The sequence below is a fragment of the Epinephelus lanceolatus genome, chromosome 12, assembly GCF_041903045.1.
Source record: "Epinephelus lanceolatus isolate andai-2023 chromosome 12, ASM4190304v1, whole genome shotgun sequence".
Lineage (NCBI taxonomy): Eukaryota > Metazoa > Chordata > Actinopteri > Perciformes > Serranidae > Epinephelus > Epinephelus lanceolatus.
In genome coordinates this window covers 8845969-8868385 of record NC_135745.1, presented here as the reverse complement: position 1 = coordinate 8868385, position 22417 = coordinate 8845969, and the positions used below count along the sequence as shown (strand labels likewise).

Sequence of the window (22417 nt, the reverse complement as noted above, 5' to 3'; positions counted from 1 at the left end):
TCATGTATTTTCCTCAAAACTCAAAACTCCTCAAAAATGCTGTGGCCCACATGTGCAACAACCTGAGCAAAGGTGTGCCAATCTCACACTAGGGTGAGACAATTCTTAATGCTACTACTGTATAAACATATTTACAAGCAGACTGAGCAGTCAGAAATATTGATTTAAATCTCATGATTGAACGATCATTCTGAGATATTTTCCACTGCATTTTCACCAGGTTCAAAATATGCACAACTCAGACCTCAAAACTCGACAGTGTAGAATCAGCAAAATCAATTCTACTCAACTGGCACAAAATCCTCCATCTCAAAAAAAGGAGAGCAACACTGAGAGTCCTCTCAAGGCTCTTTCATATTGATGATGTTTTGACATCTCGGTGCATAATATACTCTGTGAAATGAATCAAAGGCAGGCGAAGTAGAGGGAGAAAAATGGGGATTGGGGGTTAAAGAGAGAAAGATAATCTGTCAGGGATTTACACGGAGAGAAGCTCTCTCTCCTGGATGCCAAATGTCTCAAAGCTAATGCCAGTCTCCAGTGGGACCAGTGGAGGATTAGACACATTTGCACAGTGGAGAGTGACAACAACAGAATGCTGTTGTGAATTAAATAAAACAGCAGTTTGTATATATGCTGTGGCTGCAACATGGTGTTTAATGTAAAGATGACAGCCAGAAACAGCAGCTCGTTGTGTTCAATTAGATAACGGCTGTTTTCAGGATCACAATCATATCAGATAATCAAAAATAATTGCCTTGTTTTTCCGCTTCTCCTGTAAAACTTAGAGAAACTTGACCTTGGCAGATTTCCACATCTATAAAAAGGTACAAACTGTAGTCGTATATGCGGGTGATAACACAGATATATGGCTTGTTGGAGCAGAGAATATGCCTTTACACCACCTTTACATTCCAGTTTAAATGTTAACACTCGGTTAAATGGGCATTTTCAGTGGTTATCAGCATGATAGCTATGGGTTAGAGGGGCTCTGCTATACTGAGTGACTAGTCAGTTCAAAATGTCATTACCAGCGCATTAAACAGCTATGATTCTTTATGGGTGGCAGTGGAGGAAGTAAGCTGACTAAAGCTTGGATTCTCTGCCTGAACTAAACTGGGCCCAACCCAACCCACTGGGTTTGGGTAGGCAGACTTATTGGGTTGGTTGGGTTTGTGAGATTTTGTCATAAACTAGTCCATACCCATTGAGTGCACAGTTGCCCACATACAGTTTCACATGGCGTGTGTTTGGGATACATCGTCAGGACAGAGTTTTTGTGAATTTGACAGTACGATTGCTTTATTGAAAGTACAGTAGTACCATTGCCAATAGTGGGATAGTTAGTGGGCTAAAACTGTACATTAGTAGTTGAGGTAGCACGTTGAAAAGCAGATAGTTAAAGTGTTTATATGTTGTATTTACTTAAAAGTGGGGCGCACTGGTAGAATGACTGACTGGCAGAATGAGTCACTGACAGTTTCCGTGATTATGTACAGCATACCATACCATGGCTTAGTCATACCAAAAATTAGAGGGGGAAAAAAAAAAAAGAACAAAACAACATTTGACCACAGGGGGAGCCACAGCGATTGGTCGCATTTTAGCCATTTTTAAGCATTTTTCTGTTGTTATATAGCGCCACCCAGTTGCCAATTAGAGTTACATTCCTCCAGTCACCTTGAGGCATCCTGTTCTACATATCTACCAAGTTTAGTAAAAATCAATATGGCGGTTAGGCCTAGATAAGAAATTAGCTCTCTAGCGCCCCCATTTTGTTTGATGGGGTCAATAATGGAGGGGTCCCCTCAGATTATGTGTGGTCATAGGCCTACAAAGTTGCGTGGTGATCGGTGAAACCCTTGAGATGTTATACACCTTTATGTGATGAGCCACGCCCTCCGCAATATTCATTGCCTTATAGAAGCTCACTTTTAGTAAGTTTTCCAACTTTTGCCAAGAGGGAACTTTAGATATTGGTCCCTAGATTATGTTCACAGAGTTTCATGCAGATCGGTCAAACTTCCTAGGAAGAGATCGATTTTAAGTGTTTTTCAAAAAATTCAAAATGGCGTAAAATCTATATAACCGGAAGTTATGGGTTCTTGAGGCAAATTTGTTCCTCATGAGGAGAGGCATCTCCGTGCAAAGTTTCATGTCTCTACGACATACGGGGCATGAGATATGCCCATTCAAAATTTGCAATTTCAATCGGTTGCTATAGCGCCCCCCTTTGGCCAACTGATGTAATATTGCTTCATTTGCATCCTCCCATGACCCTCTACCACTGTGCCAAGTTTCACATGGACTGACGAAGTCAGTGAGGAGAAAAACATGGAACAGACACACCTACACACACATAGACAGAGTTTTCGTCATTATATATTAAGATGTCTGTTATCAGCTCTATAAAGACATTAGTTGAGTTTAGCTTGTCATGAAGGTTTTAATATCGATAAAAAATAAATACAATTACAATGGAAATTTGGGTTTTTAAATAAGGCTTGGGTCCAAAACATCGTGCCTCATGTTGGGCTTACAGGAATCTGTGTGGGTTCATGTAGGGTTGGGACTGATTTTTGTTGGCCCTTTCATGGCTCTACAGCTAAAGTTATCATAAAGAATGAGAATGTCAGCGTTGGTAGGTGGTTGAGGTGGTGGATGGAACCAACTTTCATCCAGCTGACTGGGGTTCGTGTCCCATGTCAAACCAGTATTCTCCATTGAGTTATTTTAACGTGCCACATGAAGTATATGTCACAGTTTATGTCACATGGCCTACATCATGTAATGTACTTATTTTAAGCCAAACCATGTTTTATTCTTCTAAACCTAATGTCATATTCTTTGCTCCCAAATCCAAAATGAAAGTCAGACCTAACAAAACTATTTAATGCACTGATGACAGCATCCTGAAACTACTTGCTGGTGTAGCATGACCCTTTTACCCCATATCTACAATGGTGATAACCACCAATAATGCCCATTTAATCAAGTGAAAACATTCAAAATGGTCCTTAGTTTAAAGATTAGCAGACCATGTAGATCATTTCAGTTATTCTGGCCAATTAGACCTCTGCTAAGACGAAAGTTAGATGGCACAATAACGACATTTATGTGAGATCACCAGACTCCAGTGATAGGTTGCAAAATAACAAACAGGAGCGTAAGGGAAGATGTTAATCAGTCTGTACATGTTCTGACAGTCCAGAGAAGAGATCTAATCAGTTTCATAAGTACACAGCTATGGTTACTGGCTTTACATTATGAGGCATGTGTCCACATACAGAATCTAACCATAATCTAAACTGTGAACTGCAGTAATGGACCTTTTTTTTTTTTTTAAAGGGCAATTTGATGTGTGACAGAAAAGCACAGGTGTAAATAATAAAATTAGATTTATCCATAAAATATAAAATATAAAAATATAAAATACTTGCATCCACTTTGTTTAGATATTTATTTAGATATTTGTTGAAGTGTGTATTTCACCTGCTCAAATCATGGAAAACAAATGTTTCTTAGTTACTGCAGAGAACATTCACATGCATCCTGTGGTGGTTTGGAAAAAATAGTCCAGTTAATGTTTTTATTTCGTCACAGAGCTTGTGTCATAACCAAGGCCAGACTAGTTGTTTCAGTCTGAATAACCTTTATTTGTCAGAGGTGGACATTGTGGACCGTGATGAGTCCAGTCATCTGTGTTCTGTTTTCACAGACAGCAAAAGTGCATTCAGTATGTCTGTGCCGCTGGAGTAATAGAGGACTTCTGGCAAAACACAGACCTTCTTCCTCTTTGAACCAGAAGATTGAGGTTACAGAAGCAGGAGGTGAAATGCATTGTCAACTTCTTGTCTCCTGTGTGACAAAAGTTAGGAAAAAAAAGAAGAACCTGGACTTTGTAACAGTGTCCAGCACGAGTAAAAACAGAAAGAAAATGGACTTAGTTGCGCAGGTGTAAACAAGCATTTTACTCACTTTTGTATAAAACATGTCAGCTGAGAATTTCAGCCAGTACCCAGTGTTTAAAGTTTCTGTGGTATAAGTATTCAGTGTTCCCCGTAGGAGTTTAGGCTTGTCAAAGCCTCAGAACCAAACGCAAAGAAAATAAACTTTAATTCAGGTTTTAAAGACTTATTAAGCCTGATTATAAAGAAATGCAGCTAGCTCATTTGTCACTGTTAACAGAGACTCCAGTCTGCAGTGTAGTTCACCTGGGAATTATGCAAAGTTACATTAGGCTTCATGATCAAAGGAACTTTTTGTGCGCCTCCACTTCTATACATGCACACTTCCTCCATATGGATCAGTTTTACAATCAAGAGCTATAAACATAATTACATATCCTGTTGTAACAATGGCCTATTAAGGTGCTTTCAGACAGCAGGGCACAACTCGCAGCTCCCAGCTACCTTCGACGCTACCAGCCTCTACACCACAGACTGCTGCTATACCTGTACAGTATCATTAGCTCCTGTATTATTTTCCTCGTTGTAGTTTCCTGGTCGCCTTACACACAGAACGAGCCGCAATGCCAAGATGAAACAGTTGCAAAGAGCTGTGCTTGTTCGCAAGAGAGGCCACTGCCAACAGTGTCACTAAACAGCGGCAGTAATTACAGTTACATTATGTGCTCTAGCTAAAGCGTTCCTTTGCCTGTTCTACAAATGTCAACTGTGCATGCACATCCCTTCGGTGAAAACCTGATTCAGTGGCAGAATATTGCAGAGAAAGTTGCAAGCCAAAGGCTCATAGCTGTCCGAGTAAGTTCCGGTTCATGTAACTAAGGTTAGAGCCTTGAATCGCACTGTGTCCTCATCCTCACTACCCGCTGCTACAGATCAGGCGGCAGCTCCAGGGATGGATTCCAAGTCAGCGGCCACAGCAACATGAATCCAGCATGCACAAACCCCAGCTCCCAGGGACCTGGCAGCCCGATGTATGGGAAACACTGGGTTACTGTATGAACGTGTGGTCATCTAAAGCCCAGTTCAGACAAATGATTCACGATGACATGAAACCGCTTTAGAACGATGCTGACAAAAGTTGCAAAGATGCAAAAGCTGGAGCTCAACTCAAGCCGGCTGATGGTGTCACCTGCAACTCAGCTGGTCAAATTGCTGGCTGGTTTTAGAACGTCAAGGATGTCACCTGTTTCTACAGCCAATCAGCCTGTAGTGAAGTTTGCTGGTCAAGTCAAAACGACCGCAGATGGCGTGTTTGCTTGCTGAGGCAGATGCTCCATCCCCACCATGCCCTCTGTTTCCATCCTCACAGTCAAACAGTGGGGTGGGTTGCTGCTGGTTATCTATATTATTGTGGCATATTGATTATGAATACAGTCTATTTAATGCTCGTTTTTACTACAAATGCAAGTGTAGCCAGTATCTCGCTATCACTGCCCTCATTCATTTTTTAAGAAGCTACGATTTATATTTAGTCATAAAATAAGCCTGAAAAGCTGGAAATCAGAACAGCTGCACAAAGAATCGTTGCATAGAATTGATGCACCATCTCATCTAGTTGCGTTGGTGTGAACAGGCAGGTTTTCAAAATCTTACAGGCAGGAGGTGGGCAACGTCCATTCCGACATCCCACCACTCCGACATGGGCCTCTAATTGTCTAAATGGCAACACTTAATTTTCCATCAAATGTCCCATCATTCCGACAATTTTTTTCTCCTATGGTCGGAATGATGGAATTTCTTTTTTTTTTTTAAACATCCTGCCTTTCCGACAATTCCTTTAATGACCTATTTTTTTACCCAAAAGATTTTGCACTGATGATATGCCGACACAAATACGCATGTCGTGTTGTGTTTTATGAATAAATGGAGAAGACCCTCTAAAGATATAATTCCGTTTCAGTCTTTTTTGTGTGCTGGGAACGTTCAATAAAGATATGAAGTTAGTTCTACTTCTAAGGTGTATGTCATTGTCCACTTCAGCACTGAGCTGAGAACAGCGACACAAGGGAGCCACACCGGTGCACCAGCGTCGCTGTCCTCAATGCCGCAGAAAAGCGCTGAAACGGAGATAAAGGGGAACCCGTTTTTTGCTTATTTTAACTGGCCCATCCAGTTTTCTGGAGGCCCACCCACAATCAAAATCCTGGCGCTGCTACTGCCGTGGATGTTTATACATTTGGAAATCTGCGTGGATAGTGGCGGTGTGAAAGATCCATGCGTATTGATTGCAAGCATGGACAACAGACGTCTTGTCTGTGGATTTCGCCGACCAAAATGTCATGTAGAGATTTTTTTTACATGTAAAGGGAGCTGAACATACAGCTTTCATCCACAAACCAACGTGGGAGAGCCCTAAGACGCGTGTGCCAGACGCACAGAGGCATGCGTAAAACACCAATTTTGACCGCTTATGCTGTTTAGTTGCTTTTTTAGTTAACTTTCGTTTCTTTTGGATTTTTGTGCGTATTATAGAGCCATTTTGGTCCATGTTTGTAAGCCTTTTTTTCCTGGATAGTTGCAACAAACGGCGTCGGAGTGTGTGATTGAAAACCACCACGTCCTGCTTCCCGTTCAAGGCATCTCCTCCTTCGGATGCCGAGACTTTGTGTTTATTAATTAAGCTTTCACTGACTGTATCACATCTGTACACGTCTTAAAACATGAAAAATGCATGAACAGAAAGAAGGGAGTCACCTGTTGAGTAACGCACATTTCCTTATATGGAAAGCCTTGTCGGAATGGTGGGATTTTTGCATGTTGCAATAGGGGTATGTCGGAATGGCATTATGTTGAAACAGTGTTATGTCGGAATGGTGGGATGTCGGAATGACAGCATGTAACCGTTACAGGATGGTGCATTGCAAGTAGCTGCCTGTTTCAACTCGTCTCATTGTGAATCTTTGGTCAGGACTGGACTTAATTTAAGGGGTTTAGGACAGAAAGGGGAGCTGCACAAGGACGATGTATAGTCAAAGATTCCACGCCTGTCAGCTGCCACCAAGAGGACCAACCACCACAAAATTGCTCCCTTACTCTACAAACTCCATTAAGGGTGCTCTCTAACTAATAGTCTGTTTGTTTTGTTCAAACTAGTGTGACACTGATGCATTTTTTATTTGGTTTAAACAGGCAAGTTTGAGCTCGGCTCTGCCCTAACCAAGCAAATTTAGTGAGAAAATGTAAAATCTACCTCCACAATATATATATGGATGTCAGGATTGAATTGCACTACTGGATGTGAGCAGGTTGTTAATATAGCACACACGAAGCACCAGACTCTGGTCTTTAATGGATAATTCTTTAAGGGTCACTCCTGTACTGGCTGGAAGTACCATTGAAACGCCTTAGTTATATGTTGCTGTGCTAAGACTCTTGAGAAATTCAGGCATTGATCTGCATTACAAATGAAGCATATATTGTATATGAAATGTCACTGAAGATGCCGAGAAAAAAGATATAAGTGCCTTCAAAGAGGGTTCAGAGGGCGCCCACAGGGCACCAGGGCTTACTGAGTGGTTTGATGAGAGATTTGCATCACATACTATGGCCTTCATAGCCACCAGATCACAACCCCTTAGAGCTAAAAAAAAAACAAAAAACAAAAACAGTATAAAATCTTTTTGGTCGCACTGAGCTGTTTTCGACTTGCAAAAAAAATCCTACATATTGTTTTAGTATAGAATTTTGAAAGAGACATGGACATAAATCTCATTTTATTTGTGCTTTTGTTGTGTCACTGGTGTTATTGTGTTTTACATTGTTTTACACCATTCCATGTTTTTATGCAATTAGCTAGTAAGAGGAAACACATTTAGACCATGAGTGATGTGTGTACAATTGACACATTCCAAGTGACTACAGTTCATGAGTGGACCAGCCATTAATTCCAGAGTTAGTAGCAATAATTGTGAATGCAATAAAGGGAGAGATGTATTAGAGCTTAAATAAACTAAGCACAAAAAGTAAGGAAATTTGTGTTTGGTAGATTATTTCTTTGTTGTAACAATGCTTCTTGGCAATAAATCTTATACTGTTGGAAAGCCTGTTTATTTCCCTTGTAAATGGTGCCACATTTGTAAAGAACATGTATTTGTGGGATGAGCAGCAGAGCTGAGTATGTGGGTTGCACCCATGAAAAATTTGCCAAATCTTCTCTGCCAATGCTAAACAGCTTTTTTTGCTGTTGCTACTGACTCTTGTTTTGAGCTTCTGGTACCCCAGTTGCTGACAATCCTTTATGCTCTACCATTTCTCCTCTAATCATCACACTGTAACCTGTGACAGGCTATTGTGCTACAGTAATTATTGCACATTCACATACATGTAGGTTTTTTGTAGAGCCGTGAGTGTCACTTGGTTTACATTACCAAAGGTTTATGACAAAATCACTTGACAACACCGACTCCCGTGCGTGCACGGCAAGAAAGGAGAGGGAGAAATGCTGTGCTGCTGCTGGCAAAGTTGCTCAGTAAGTTCCCTCTGCAGGGAGGGTAAGTCGCGGAAAGTCGCTAGAAGACTGAAAAGTCCGGGGCTGTTCATACAACATTAAGGATGCCAAGGCCTAACCACGCCACAGTTTATTCTTCACTACTGAAGCTGCTCCTCTTTTTGGAACCACTGTGGAGTCAGTTCTAATTTTGCTTTCAGCCATGCTTGTTGTTGCCGTGGGTAACAGTATGATGTCAATGTGTCACCCGTTTTTGAAATATTACGCATATCACGATATAATATATATATATAATATTCATATGATATCAATAATTATAGTGGTATTATTGTGAATGAGATGATGTGGCACACCCCTGGGAGCGGGTCCTAGTTTATGGGATCGGCATGTTGCACCGCCATCTTTCTACAGGAGCCTGGAAAGGACAAAACAAACACTGGCTCCACATAGGGCCAGTCACGTTTTCACGTCAGCCACAGTAGTTAGAAGCCAATCTGCAATGAGCAGCATCGAATTTAATGGTTTGTAACGTGAGGTTCCTTTAATCGGTGTTTATACCAGTTTAAATCACTGTGTCCATTTGTTTTGGAGAGGAAGAGACCTCTGCAGCTAATTTGGCTCCCGCTAAAAACCTCCTGAATGTCTGGATCTGAAGTTATAAGAGAAAAAAAGGTGAGCAAACATTAGCAGGTGGTGGACAGCCTCGCCAGACATGCCAAACTGTGTTGGAGACGCTGTTTGTTCTTGTACAATAAGACTCTTTAGAAAACCTCGGGCATTTATATGTTGAAGAATTTAATTGCACAGGTTAGCTGTTTTACTTTGCAGTTGAAATTTTAGGGACATTTTTGTCATGACTCCAAAATGTATTATTTCAAATGGCCTATTAAGTGTCAAGTAGTCAAGATACTCCATTTGCAAATCAAGAAAATAATATACTGTAGAGATTGCTATTGGTTTGTCATACCATTTTTTTCCCTTAGTAGGATTTTTTTCCTTATTTAAATTAGACCTAGCTATGTTTTAGAAAGCCATTTAAGACCCAATTTCTATATATGTATTTAAGATGTCTTCTTTTTTGGCCTCTAACTTAATACATTTTTGAACCTATGTGATGTAGACTAATATATGGGATGATGAATTTTAATATAATGAAGATATATGTTAGATATTTTGTAGTATGGCCTTTGTTTACCAATTTTGTTTTATTCCAATTTATTTATTCCAATCTGGGTGGATACGATGGTTAACCAGACCTGCCATCACAGAGCTTGTCAGCCCATTGGTATCTATTATGTGTAAATACAGGTGTGCCTTCAATTTTTCATAAACTTTGACCTGACAAAGGTCCAAGAAGGACTGAAACGTTGTCTCGAATAAACTTTTGTTGCATTAGTTAAGTGTGCAGGTATTACCTTTCCTTCACATGACAAGATGCCATGTAAAAGACAGTATTCAGCCTTAAGTGTGTTATGAAATATAATACTAACAGTCATAAATATAAAGTGTAAATCTGTTATTGCTTACCCACAAAACATCTGGATGTTGTAGAGTGTCGGGTCATCCTCTAGAGGAGCCAGCTGCTGGAGACACAGCTGCTCACATCCTCCATTGAAACCATCAGAGCAGTCGATGCCGATGTGGTGGTCGTAGCACCCGGTCCCATCCTTCATAGGACTCAACCCTGGAGGGCACTGTGGGAGGCACAAGTGTTTTTAAATGACTAATGTAAGCAATTACAGATTTTTACTACATCCTTAGAGCTGCCTAAACTGTGAGAAGCTGCCACATTAACACTAATCCCAGATGGGACAGGTAAACAGACCCGACAACATCTGTGCCACAGAATGTAAACAGTCAGATTTCTGTTCCCATTAGTGCAGCCTGTGTGAGCACTGGGCTTAGTCTGTAAAGCAGCACATGGCAAGATGTTTCATGTAAAATTGTCATATTATCTGCCTAAATAACAGCAGGAGGCGGCAACAGAAGGAGCAATGGTACAGGCTTTTATCTCTGTTCAAATAAAGAACACAGGAAGTGAAAAACAAATTTCATGCAATCCAAAAGTTTCTTAAGAGTAATAAAATAACTAACTATCAATAAACAAATATATCAGGTAAGCAAGGTTGGTTTCAGTTTATCTTTTACAATTGTAAAAATATGGTAGGATGTTGGACAGCGTTGAGTTGGTCAGACAAACAAGGAAGTATGTAAAACGTTGGGTCTTAAAAAAATGGAGACTGTATGGAGTTATCAAAAAAAAATAAAAATCTTCAGATCAACTGATCATCATTATATTGTTAGTCTCTGTGCAGCAGTGTGCATTCTAATCAGAGAAAGCTGGACTCAGATTAGGGAATGTGACAGCAGTGTGTTATAAAAACTATTTTTAGTTCATCATAATAGGACACATGTAAGAATAGACCAGAGGGCCGGCACACAAGGAGAGGGCGAGGGATCTGACTCATTACTGGTCACTAGAGCTTTGATCAGGCCTGAAAAATAGGACCAACCCTTCATTAACCTGTATAGTTTCAACCTGAGCCCAAACCAAGGCAGCAGTTTTGGGCCCAAGCCCAATCAAACAGCCAAACTTCCACTGGAATTATTGACAATACAAGTCAACTAAAATAACTAATAACAACTAAAATATTTCAGTGGGGTAACAGGCATTTGTGACATGGAGTGCATTAGTACATAGGCACTCCCAAGTGCTAAAGCACACTGTTGAAATATACAATTTGGTTATCCAGAGCACCTGTGGCAGAGGCTCTGGGCACTCTGTCTGGGGAGCTGGAGGAGAGGGAGCAGCAGAGCACCAAACACAGTGAAAGTGAAAGTTAAGTGTCTGTTAATTTATGTAGAAAAAGGGAAATTAGTGCAAACCCAACCAAAATCAAACCCAGGATTATGTTGACAAATTTGGCCAGGCTTGACTTAAACCAGGTGGGTTGAGTTGGGCACACCTGTGTTCAGACAGAGAAAGCTACCAGTAACTGGTGGTTATGGTGGAGTAGGCAACTGCACAAATCAAGCAAAAGTGAACTGGTCAAAGTCAGAGGAGGCCTAGCAGCAGGAGCAACAACCATCACCACAGGCTTTATGTGGACCTAGACCACACATTGTACAAGTGACACAGGGCCCAGCTGTGCAGTTAATGGTGGGTCAAACGTCTTACCCCAGACCAGGGTAAGAGAACGTGCTCACAAGGTATAAATAAAAACATCTAGGCATCACATTTGCAACATCCTGGGCAAAGCTATAAGGTTGTGTTGTGTAGAGAAGAAAATATGCTGTATTTTCAAATTCCACCTATCAAACCTTTCAGCCAAGAAGATGAGACACCCTCTACGCTTCAGACTACTGTTTAAGACCAATAAACAACAAAACCAGTTGTTTTCTAACTACCCCTTGCTTTGTTTCCAGTAGCTTTTTAGCCACTTAATGCGAGTTGACCCACCTAAGATAGTGCCACAAAAAGCAGTTGTTTTTACCAATGCATCAATGTGTTCCCAGTGGGGACTGTGCCCCCAAAACTGTGTATTTTAAGCCAAAACACGATCTTTTCCCAAACAATCGAACTGCCTGAACCGAACCACTCATTAACCACAGCGCTGTTGAAACGTCAACATATCCACAACATAATAATGTACAAATGTAATGTATCAGTGGTTTGCAGAAATGTACACTGCCAAACATTTGTTGTGATGATTGGGTTGGGGCTATGATGTGACTGGTAAACAATTATCAATGCATCTTGATGCAGCAAATTCTTGACTTTTATACATGGTTTTGTTTTTTCTCACAGTTTGATTACTTGCCACTATTAAAATATAGCAATGATCCATAATTTAACAAAAAAAAAAAAAAAAAAAAAAGAAAAGAAAAGAAAAGAAAAAGAAGATGAATTTACTTGCATCTAGCGTGGTTCATGTTCAGGTCCCTTCCCCTTTAATTTCACAGCAGTCACAATATTTCCATATACTTGATTATAAACCAGGGGGTGCCTGTCGAATTGTATCCATCTGCAGTTGCTCATGCTCAACCATCCTCACCAAAATTCAAGAAGTAGCCTAGCTTAGAATATGACTATGACACGCATGTTTACACCCATCACGTTTCACCATGCAATTGGTTCAGCCGTAAAGGAATGAAACATGACACAGTGGTTACGCTCCATTTCAGTGTGCCAGTGTACCGCTTAACACGTAACTGCAACAGTCAGGAAAGCTGTTTAAATGGAGTGTAGTCTGTGAGCCAGGGCGGGAACCATGTCAACTAAAAAAATAAACAACAATGTCCACCTACAGGAAAAAGGCCATTGTAGCTTACCTGTATGAACAGTAATCTTCCCAATAAGATTTTGTGTAAGACTGAATGACATATATCAGCTCTCTGTCTCATCAATACTTCTTGACTTGCTTGTGTTTGTATGGAGCATGTGGTCGTGGTAATATATACACCGGTCTTGCCGCTGCCAGCTATAAAAATAGTCAAATGGTGTGTCGACTCAACTTACTCAACTTACTCAGCGTACAGCAGCATACGCTAGTGTAGTACTGGTGCGGACCCACTGATGCATGTTTTACCTCCTTAACGTTTCACCATCTAATTGATTCAGCTGTAAGGTACATACAGCCTGCTCTTACAATATTGTTACACATGATGAAGATGTTGAGAATTGGATTTTGAATTTCCCATCCCAATCTTTTGAGAGATAATCATGATGCCTCCAAGAAACAATTTTTGCCCCCACGTGTCATTTGTCACAATTTGTCACAATATTATTTTGACACATAAAGGCTATAACAAAAAGACTAAGAGTCTACAGATTGTACCTTGGTCATAGGAAAAACAATTTGAAATTCCGACTTGATAGATTAAGAACAGGCCAACCAAAGTTAGTATCATTTGTCCTGTTGGGAGCATGTCTGTACCAAATTCCACAGCAAATCATCATATTGTTGTTGAGATATTTCAGTCAAAACCACACATGTCAACCAGCCAGTGGCGCCACAGGCTTAGTCAGAGGATCACCAAAGCTGTGAGGGAACATCATCTCAGCACCATGGATATCTGTCCCGAGTTTCATCCTAATCCATCAAACAGTTAGATATTTCACTGAAAAACTAAAATGTCAATGTTATGGTGGCTCTTAAGGAAAAGTCAGGAGATCACAGAAAATAGTAAGTTGCATCTTCTAGGGATCGTAAAAATCTGCACAAAATGCCATGGTAAACTATGGTTGTTGAGGTAAATCAATATGGACCAAAGTGTTGGGCAGACTAACCAACCTTGCCATCTGCACAGCCATAAAACACACACACAAAGATCGGCACTTAAGTATCAGAAAACATCAACATTATTACTGTTCCAGGTAATGTGGCATTGTTGTGTCTTAATGCAAGGATAGTGCAGTGCTGCTTCCCCAGCTTACCTCATTACACATTCAGCCACAGTCGGTAAATTCTTGACTGCATAATCAATACTCAGTTTTTACAAGGGAGTTTTAAAGTTTTATCTTGTATATGTTAGAAAAGAAATAGCCTTTCCATAGCACTGCCACTTGATTATTTACTGTGGCACAGGGAATGACAAGAGCAGTGATGAAATGGCAGACAACTCGTGTCATCTATAATGAAACCTTTTTAAAAGGATCCTTGTTCTGGTGAGAGAGATGAGGCAATACTACGGGTTTAAATTCCAATTTCCATACAATCTATGAGAGGACTGTCTTCATATTTGATGACGGAAATGAAATTCTTTAGTTTGGAAATGTGTGAAACAGCAATGAGTGCCATAGATAAAGAAATTAATAAAACTAATGCATTCTGATGGTTTTACAGAGCCATGGACAACTTCTTAATTGAAATGCACTCTGTACTTCAGTGACTTCACAAAAGAGCTGTGAGACCTGACTTCACCCCGGTTCCCTCCTTCCACAGTCTTGCTCAGTATTTCCCAAGCAATTTTTTTCAGGGACCTGTCAAGTCAAATTCACATTATGTTTTCTGTCAGCTATTACTTCAAAGGAAACTTTGATGGAGTGTTTTTTAACAAGGCATAGCGCCCTCAGAACAGTGACTAGGCAGCTGATTTCACATAAGCTCTGAGGGATCAGCATCTGCTTATTTTATTATTTAGGCCCACTGTATTCATCAGAGGGCTGAGGTGGCTCATTTGGCTAATAAAGCTCTAATGCTTGCAATGGATTCCAGTCTAACTTTGTGGAGGTACATTATAACTTCTTTACTGGTAATATGAGTCCAGATGTCAATAGTAACAACTATAAAATGCAATGATCTCCATTTGTTTAAATGCAATAGAACTGATTTGTCATGTACATCTCAAAAGATCTAGTATGATCAACATTTTCTTTTAGCCTGTTAAAGCCCAGTATGTATCCTAGATCATTCACATGGGGCCTTACATTAGTTCAGGCCTGGAAAAGGGGCAGCATATGCTTTGGTTTCAGCTGATGCTTCACATTAACTGGCTTATTCATCAGCTGCTTGGCTACCAGCTAACGCTTAATCATGTTCAAGTAAGTTAAGAGCATGGCTATTATAACCTGACACTTATTACTTGTACTGTATGGTTACGTTACACCTTACGTCCTATGAGTATTTGCTTTGTTTTCTATTTCTTTCAATCGGAGCCCGTATGACAGATGAACTCAAGCATACATTTTCTGTTTTTCTGCTGGCAATCTCAAGCCAGCTCTCTGTGGTGTGGCTTCTTGTAGACACTTGTGGTCTCACGTGGTATGAAGTCTGGAGCTGATCCACAGACAGTGAATGGGAGACTGATTTTGCTGACCTACAATTTTTTTTTTCCTTTTTATACCCAAATGAGCTTTATTCTATTATAGTGTTCTCAGTTGTGAAACAGAAAATGTACCCATATACTCAGAACAATTCCCTGTGTGCTCTCAGCATCATGTAGAACATCATTTACCATTCAGTGTCTACGGAGCAGTCCCAGACACTATACCTTTACGCTTATTTAATTTAGCACTCTAGTTTTTGGATTTGGAATCAAGTTGCTCATGTTTACTAATATGTTTGGAATGTCTTGAACCTGATGAATAACATGTACAAGTTTTGAAAATTGGTGTAGTTCCCCTTTCAGTTTGCTAAAATATGACTAATCCAAAGGTGGAAACAACGTGTGTGGGTGAGGTACCTTACCAGATTACACACTAATATAATCACTGCATTTATTAGGTCTTAAACCCCTTTACAATAAGAACTACTCAAAAAGTGAAATCTACTAAGTGGTAACTTTTTTCCTCCCTGCATAACTTACGGCACTGCATTTTCAATTTCTTCACCTCCTCATATGCTTTATAGGTTACATGAACAGAAGCTCATCAAATCAGCACCTAGAGGTTAAAAGTAATTTTGATTTTAAGTATCGTTAGCTTAACAGATGGAGGGAAAGGGAACTGTGGAGGGAGCAAAGTTTTGAAGATGTTTCTAGTGCCACAGTATATTAATGATAGAGTTAACAAAGTTAATGCTTGCTACCATTGCTATTTTAGCTAGTGAGATAAATCAGCTACTGCAGCATGCATTTATTCATGTTAGGGAGAGGCCTCAAAAAGGGACCAAATAGACGCACATACAGAGCAGGTCAAATCAAACTGACCTTCTAAGAAACTATGGTCAGCAGGCTTACATTTAGCAACAAGAAGACAGTCTAAACATGCAAACAAATCCAAATAACTAGGGCACAAGACACCAGGTAGTAAGTTATGCAGGCACACAGTGATAGGCCGATCTAGGTGGAAAAGTCTGGAAAGCTATAGCATAGAAGCAACACAGATGATCTGGCAAGGCACTATGGCTAGAAAGAGGGTATCTACAGTATGCTTAGAGAGCAAATCAGGAAATGAAGAGCAGGTGTGTAGGTGGGTGTGGTGATCAGGTGCCTGAGAAAGGCTGGAATCTTGCGGAGAACTGGGAAATAACAGGTTCTGGAGAATTCAAAGAAAATGCTGGGCCAAGAGAAAACAGACATGATGAAGACGAAAGATAATGTAAAGTAGACAGGGCAGGGGTTACATTTATTGATATCAGGGTTGATGCTGATCTTGGCAACCTAGAACAAAGTCAAACTTGCATATAAATGACTAAATGAGACTTTATTTGTGGTTACAAAAAAGATAAAATACCACTTGTCTTATCAATTGTTGATAGTTTTTGCAGCTTTTAGCCTGACTGTGACGGGCAGTATCAATAGTGACAAATTGCTATTTTGCAGACTAAGTATGAAGGGTCTACCACTTGTGTATCACCATCATACATTCAGATTCGGGGGGAGGGTCTAACAATCTGTAATAGTTTGTGCGATCTCGAAAACCATCTGGCCGTCGCATGACAACGATACGTCTCTAGGGCAGGGATACTCAACTTGATTTACCCAGGGGCCACTTTTGCGAAATAACAGGAGGCCAGGGGCCAGATGCAGCAGCCCCGCACAGGTCAGGTATGTGCAGAGGTGTTTCTAGGAATTAAGGACATTTGAGGCATACACCAGACCACTGATGGGGGGTTTGGGGGTTCCTCTGCTGTCATTTTTTTTTTTTTTTTTAACAAGCTCTATTTTATTGATTTTTTTTGTGCACTCTGGCACTGTATTATATTAAAAGTGCAAAAAAATCCCAGTGTAAATCAATGTATTTTTATTGTCAAATAGAAAACAGTTAGGGGCCACCAAACACCCTATCAGGGGCCAGATTTAGCCCGCAAGCCATGAGTTGAGTATCTCTGCTCTAGGGGCAACAACCAATATTTCAGGTGTAGCGAGCAGATATCCAGGCCAAGATTTTCTCTTCTGTGCACTGATAATTTTGGCTAGTTTCTATCAACAGATACCTTCATATGAATGCAGATACATTTTGAAAATGCTGATAAAAAGCTAAATCGGATTACAGCCAGTGCTCAAATGTGATATGTCAGCACTACCAGGACTACAAATGGAGACCAGAAAGCTTTGACTGCCAAAAGCTTCTCATTTCATACAGTTTCTCTATACATATGTAGATCTATATTAAGAGAAGTTACAGTTTGTAGAACTTCTCAACTTCATGACAAGAAATACATTTCTTTAAGTATTTCTGTAACACAAGGGAAATGTACGACTGCAGTTCACTACTGGACCTTCTCATTGTTTGGAGGCCAAGAACCCAAATCAGATAAAATTGGTTATAATCATCATGTTCATGTTTTGTAATATTAAAGAAATGGGACTGACAGTATACAATATGACATGACTTGACTTGACTTGACATGATATGCTTTATTTACCCCTTAGGGAATTTTGATATATACTGTTTTTAAATTGTTGTATGCATATTTAACTTGTAACAATTGTTTTAAAATGCATGTGCTAAAAGTGCTGGGAGATGACTGATCTAACGGATAACTGCTACCTTATGGAATAAAGACCTCTGGACCGGTGATACATTTGTTGTGGCACCAGTACAGAGTGGGGACACATGTTGAAAGAGTGCTCCCTGTTCTTGCTCCCTTGATAAACTCATATTGATTGTGTCACTCTGTGAGGGGTGGCCATTGTGACAAATGTATTACCTGTAATGCAAAGAAAACATGAGACATCGAACTTTCTAACACATCTGAGTCTTTAAATCACTGAAACTCAGTGCAATCAATGGATGTGTGGATGCGTGGTGCAGAGTGAGAAGAATTTGTATTGACGGGTCACTGCAGTGTAGCTTGCCAACTACAGATATCTCTAGATATTGACTGCTATAATAGGCTTCCGACATGGTGAGATACTGATAACTCTGGGCCATTTTCCAGCTGTCCATAGGATGATAATCATTAAGAATATGTGCCTGCCAGAATCTTTGTCTGTGGATTGTTATCACTTGAGATTTCCACAAATCTGGTCTATAATCCTGGGTAAATCATTGATAATCCTCTGTATAAAACCACTCCCCAAGTGAACAGTCCCCAAAATTTTATCTGATTAAAAACTTCTCCTGGTTGTGTTCTCTCTATCTTTTTTTTTTTCTTCCCGAGTCAGTGGATATGACAGATGGAATACTTTTAATGACTCAGCATGACTGACATAATGAGGAAATAATCCAGATTAACATGAAAGGCTTGACAGGCTTCGGTGGAGGGAGCGAACACAGGTGCTTTCTAAAGTTTAGCTTCTGGGTGATCTATTCACATAAAAGAATGGAATATTTGTGTTTGTTTCATTATTTGAATCATGCAGTCTCGTCGAAAATGTTATCCATAATGTGACAAATATGATGTGACGTTTCTGAGCTAAAGATAATTTGCTCTCACTTGGAATTTGATGTGTAATAGCATTTTACAACATGAAAAGGTTGGGAACCTCGCTATCGATTTCACTATGACTCAAACCCTCTAGGTTAGGAAAAATATGAACTTTTAAATCCTGTCTCTCATCCAAAGCATTCTGCATTATTTAGAGTTCAAAAGCTCTGTGGACTTGAAGCAGAAGCACCTTCAGATACAACATGAAATAAAAAAGCGACATAAAGAACCCAGGACTGTAGGTTCAATCGTGGCACACATCAACATCTTTTCAAACTGACAAGCTTCTGTATTGTTGCCTGCTGCAGGTCAAAGTGTTATGTTGCACAATTCAAAAGCCTTTGAATGACTGCTGTAGAGAACTGTGTTCAGACGTGTGCAGTAGCCAACACCAGTTGAGACCTTCACAGGTCTCAATTGTGGACATTCAACCTTTCAATCTCAGGTCAGACATTCACATTATAAAGCCTCTGAGCAACTGACAATATTCTCAAAGGGAAGATGGTGAAAGAGTATCTGCTTTCCAAAACTGAATAAGGTAGATACCTTGCAGGTTGTGGATGTTTTCCAATATTTTAGTAGGTGACTGTGAGTGACTGTACTGATCAGTGTGTCCTAGTTAATCTTGTTGGAATGTAACCGCCAGTGTGGCATTTACAGTATATATCTGCAACTGACGGGAAAGGGCATATTTCATCTCCAAACGATGCACAGGACACTAGATAATGACCATCCACACTAGCAAAAGGGTCTTTGAAGGCAAAGCAATCACCATTTATCTTAGACCATTTAATAACCGGACAGTGAGTGAGAGTACTGTCTGCACTGCTATAGAAGAAGCTAGCAGCACAAAGCCTGCTCTGGAAAACCCCTTGAACCACCATGCCTTTTAATCCTGTTTCTTAATGGAGATAAATTCCTGCAGTGCTTTTGAGGCTTAAGGGAATCAGTACTGTGCCATTGCCAAACAGCAACAAATCCCTGCGAGAGCACTTGGATAAGCAATGCACTTTTGAAATTTGTCTGAAAGGCAGATTGGTGAAGAACTACAATGACAGAGGACTGGTAATGCAAGGTAACTCAGTGTCTAGGAAAATATTGATCATTCCTCAAAGGCTTCTGATCAAGACATTACAAAAGCTCTTCATCCATTTAACTGTGTTCTGGGAACTACCACCTGAAATGAATAAATGACATTTTCTGTTCTTGATCTGGTTTAATCATTTTTTCAAGAAAGTCTTTCACTTACTGTGAAGCCACTTTAGAAATAATGGTAGTAATAATAAATGTTACAGCATGTATTATATGAAGATGATGATCAACCCGATGGCCAAAAAAGATGTTGGCACTGTACGTTGTTGCAAACCAAATACGTTACATTAGAAAGTTATTGTGTAGCTGACATATTTTATATTTTACATTTCAACAAAGCTGTGGTTAATGTGTGGTTAGGTTTAGGCACAACAACCACTTTGTTATAGTTGGGAAAAGATCATGGTTCTGTTTTTTCTGTGGCACAATCACAGCTGGACAAGTCATGGATGTCTTGGTAAAAAATTGTTTTTGTGGCACTAGCCCAGCAGGAAACACAGTGATATCTCGCTGAAAACAAAACCACTTTTTGTAGCACTATCTCAGCAGAAAATACAGCACTATCTTGCTAAGCAGCCCTATTTAGTGGCACTATCCTGTTCTATCCGTTATGTTGTTTGTTGGTCTCAAACAGTGGTCTGCAGTGTCCACCATCCCCTTAACCTCCCAATGACAACGTCAGCTCATATTCTATGTCATTTTAGAAATGCTGATATGATACCAATGAAATGTACAACTTTAATGTACTTGTGGTTTGCAGTAATCTATAATGCCAACATTTTCCTCTAGTGACTTGGCTGTGATGATGGATAGTCTGCAATGTTTTTTTAATGGCAAGTAAATGAAAAAAGATATTTCAATATAATTTATTTTCCGACATATTCAACTTTTATTGTAACATTAAAACATGTAGGTTATATTAAAATCCTTTTAACGACTTCATGTTGACATGTCTCTGGCTTGTCTATAATATGTGCAGTGAAAAGGTCATATCAAAAGTAGCTTAAGGGTTTCAACCGTGTAGCACTGCCTTATTATGTTTCTATGTCTGTGCCTGGGAGAATTCAGCTGTTTATGTTGTTTTATTTCATTTAGACATTGGCCTCAGCAGAAAATATCTTATTTGTTGAAAGGCCTACAGCAACTTATGTTTACGTGGACCTGACAAGAACCGCGTTTGGCTGTGCGAATAATGACTGTTGACTCTCAGAGGCGGAAAAGGGAAGACAGGGCAATAGCATGGCGTTATTAAGGCCTAAGTATGCTTCAAGCAAACTTGGCCCCAACTTGTCTTCCAACCACGTCTAAAGGCATAAAGCAAAAGTTCTAATGCTTGTTCTAAAAAGTGAAAAGCCCATGAGAGCTTTCTCCTCCTGCTTCCCTGATCGCTCTCCAAGAATTCTGCACCTTTTTACGTGCCTTTGTAGTTTCAACATCATGAATCGTACAAATGGGGATAATAGCATGCACCTTCAGACAGTCCCTTTGAAGTGATGGAAGAACATGTGTGAGAAATGGGGAAAAAACAGCTTGAGAGGGTTCAGATCTTGGCTACTTTCACCCATCCACACATCTGACTAATCATTGTGTAAAGTGTGGGTGGTTGTTCATTTGTCTGTTTTAGAAAGTTACAAACTATTTGCCATCGGAAAGGAGGTTTCAGATGCTGTCAGATGATCTGACAAGCACATACAGAGGCCTTTACACTTCTGCCAAACCTCTTAAGTTGGGGGTATGTCCCCAACAAAACATAGCAACGAGATCTCTTTGTAAAAAGTGTCATCCAATCATATTGGAAGGCAACAGTGTTAAGCTTTACCAGAATTGCCACAGTTGATAGGAGGATGAAAAGCCAGCCGTCAAAGAATGTAGGAAGCCCCTATAATATTGTTTAAATACAGGGATAATACTGCACACATTTGATCAGTGTTTCCTGAAAGGGATTTGTAGTGTCGCATTTGGTTGTACAGATGGCATGTCGTGTAAAGAATGAAAAAAGGAAGTCCAAGAGGGAAGTTCAAACCCAGTATACTCTCCCACCTGGTAAATGTGACGCAAGTGTTTGCCAGCCTGTTGGCTTGGACAGGTGTGGGAGGAGGAAGAGGTTTCAGACGCTGTTCAAACATCAAGCAGTGCTTGCCTTTAGATAGGAGTTGGGGGTGGATGGTCAAAGTATATGGCTGAGACAATGTTAAGACTGCGGGCAAATCAGATTTGTTTCTCAAATCAGATCTTTAATACAGACTTTCCACATATAACACACTACTGTTGATGTAATGATTAGATCAGATTTGTGTGTCCAGACATCATCAACCTTTCAGTATAGTAACAATGTAGGAGTCGGTGACTATGAAGCTACTCTGGTAATGGTTTTTAACTGCAGAAACTTGAGAAATGGAGGTCAGTCATTTTGCCCTCCAAACAATCGTGCAGTCAAGTTATGGTGCAGGACTGTGTCAGCATCTGTCCATAGACTGTTGTCCTCTTCTCCATGTTGACCTTCTGCTTAGCACATCTATCACCCTGGTTTTGACACTGTCATTGTGTGGCACATTGTAAGTGATGCAAAAGATGGTTTGCAATCCAATTTGAGC

The 22417-nt window shown here is 40.1% G+C and overlaps 1 protein-coding gene across 5 annotated transcripts in view; it reads right to left on the bottom strand.

Annotated features, from left to right (window-relative positions):
- Positions 1-22417, bottom strand: part of astn1 (astrotactin 1) — a 591813-nt gene that overhangs the window by 321971 nt on the left and 247425 nt on the right. For all 5 annotated transcript variants that reach the window (XM_033650224.2, XM_033650225.2, XM_033650227.2 and 2 more), the window contains one exon: positions 9943-10109. In XM_033650224.2, coding sequence (XP_033506115.2) covers positions 9943-10109 — 167 coding nt within the window. The remainder of the gene's footprint in view (positions 1-9942; positions 10110-22417) is intronic.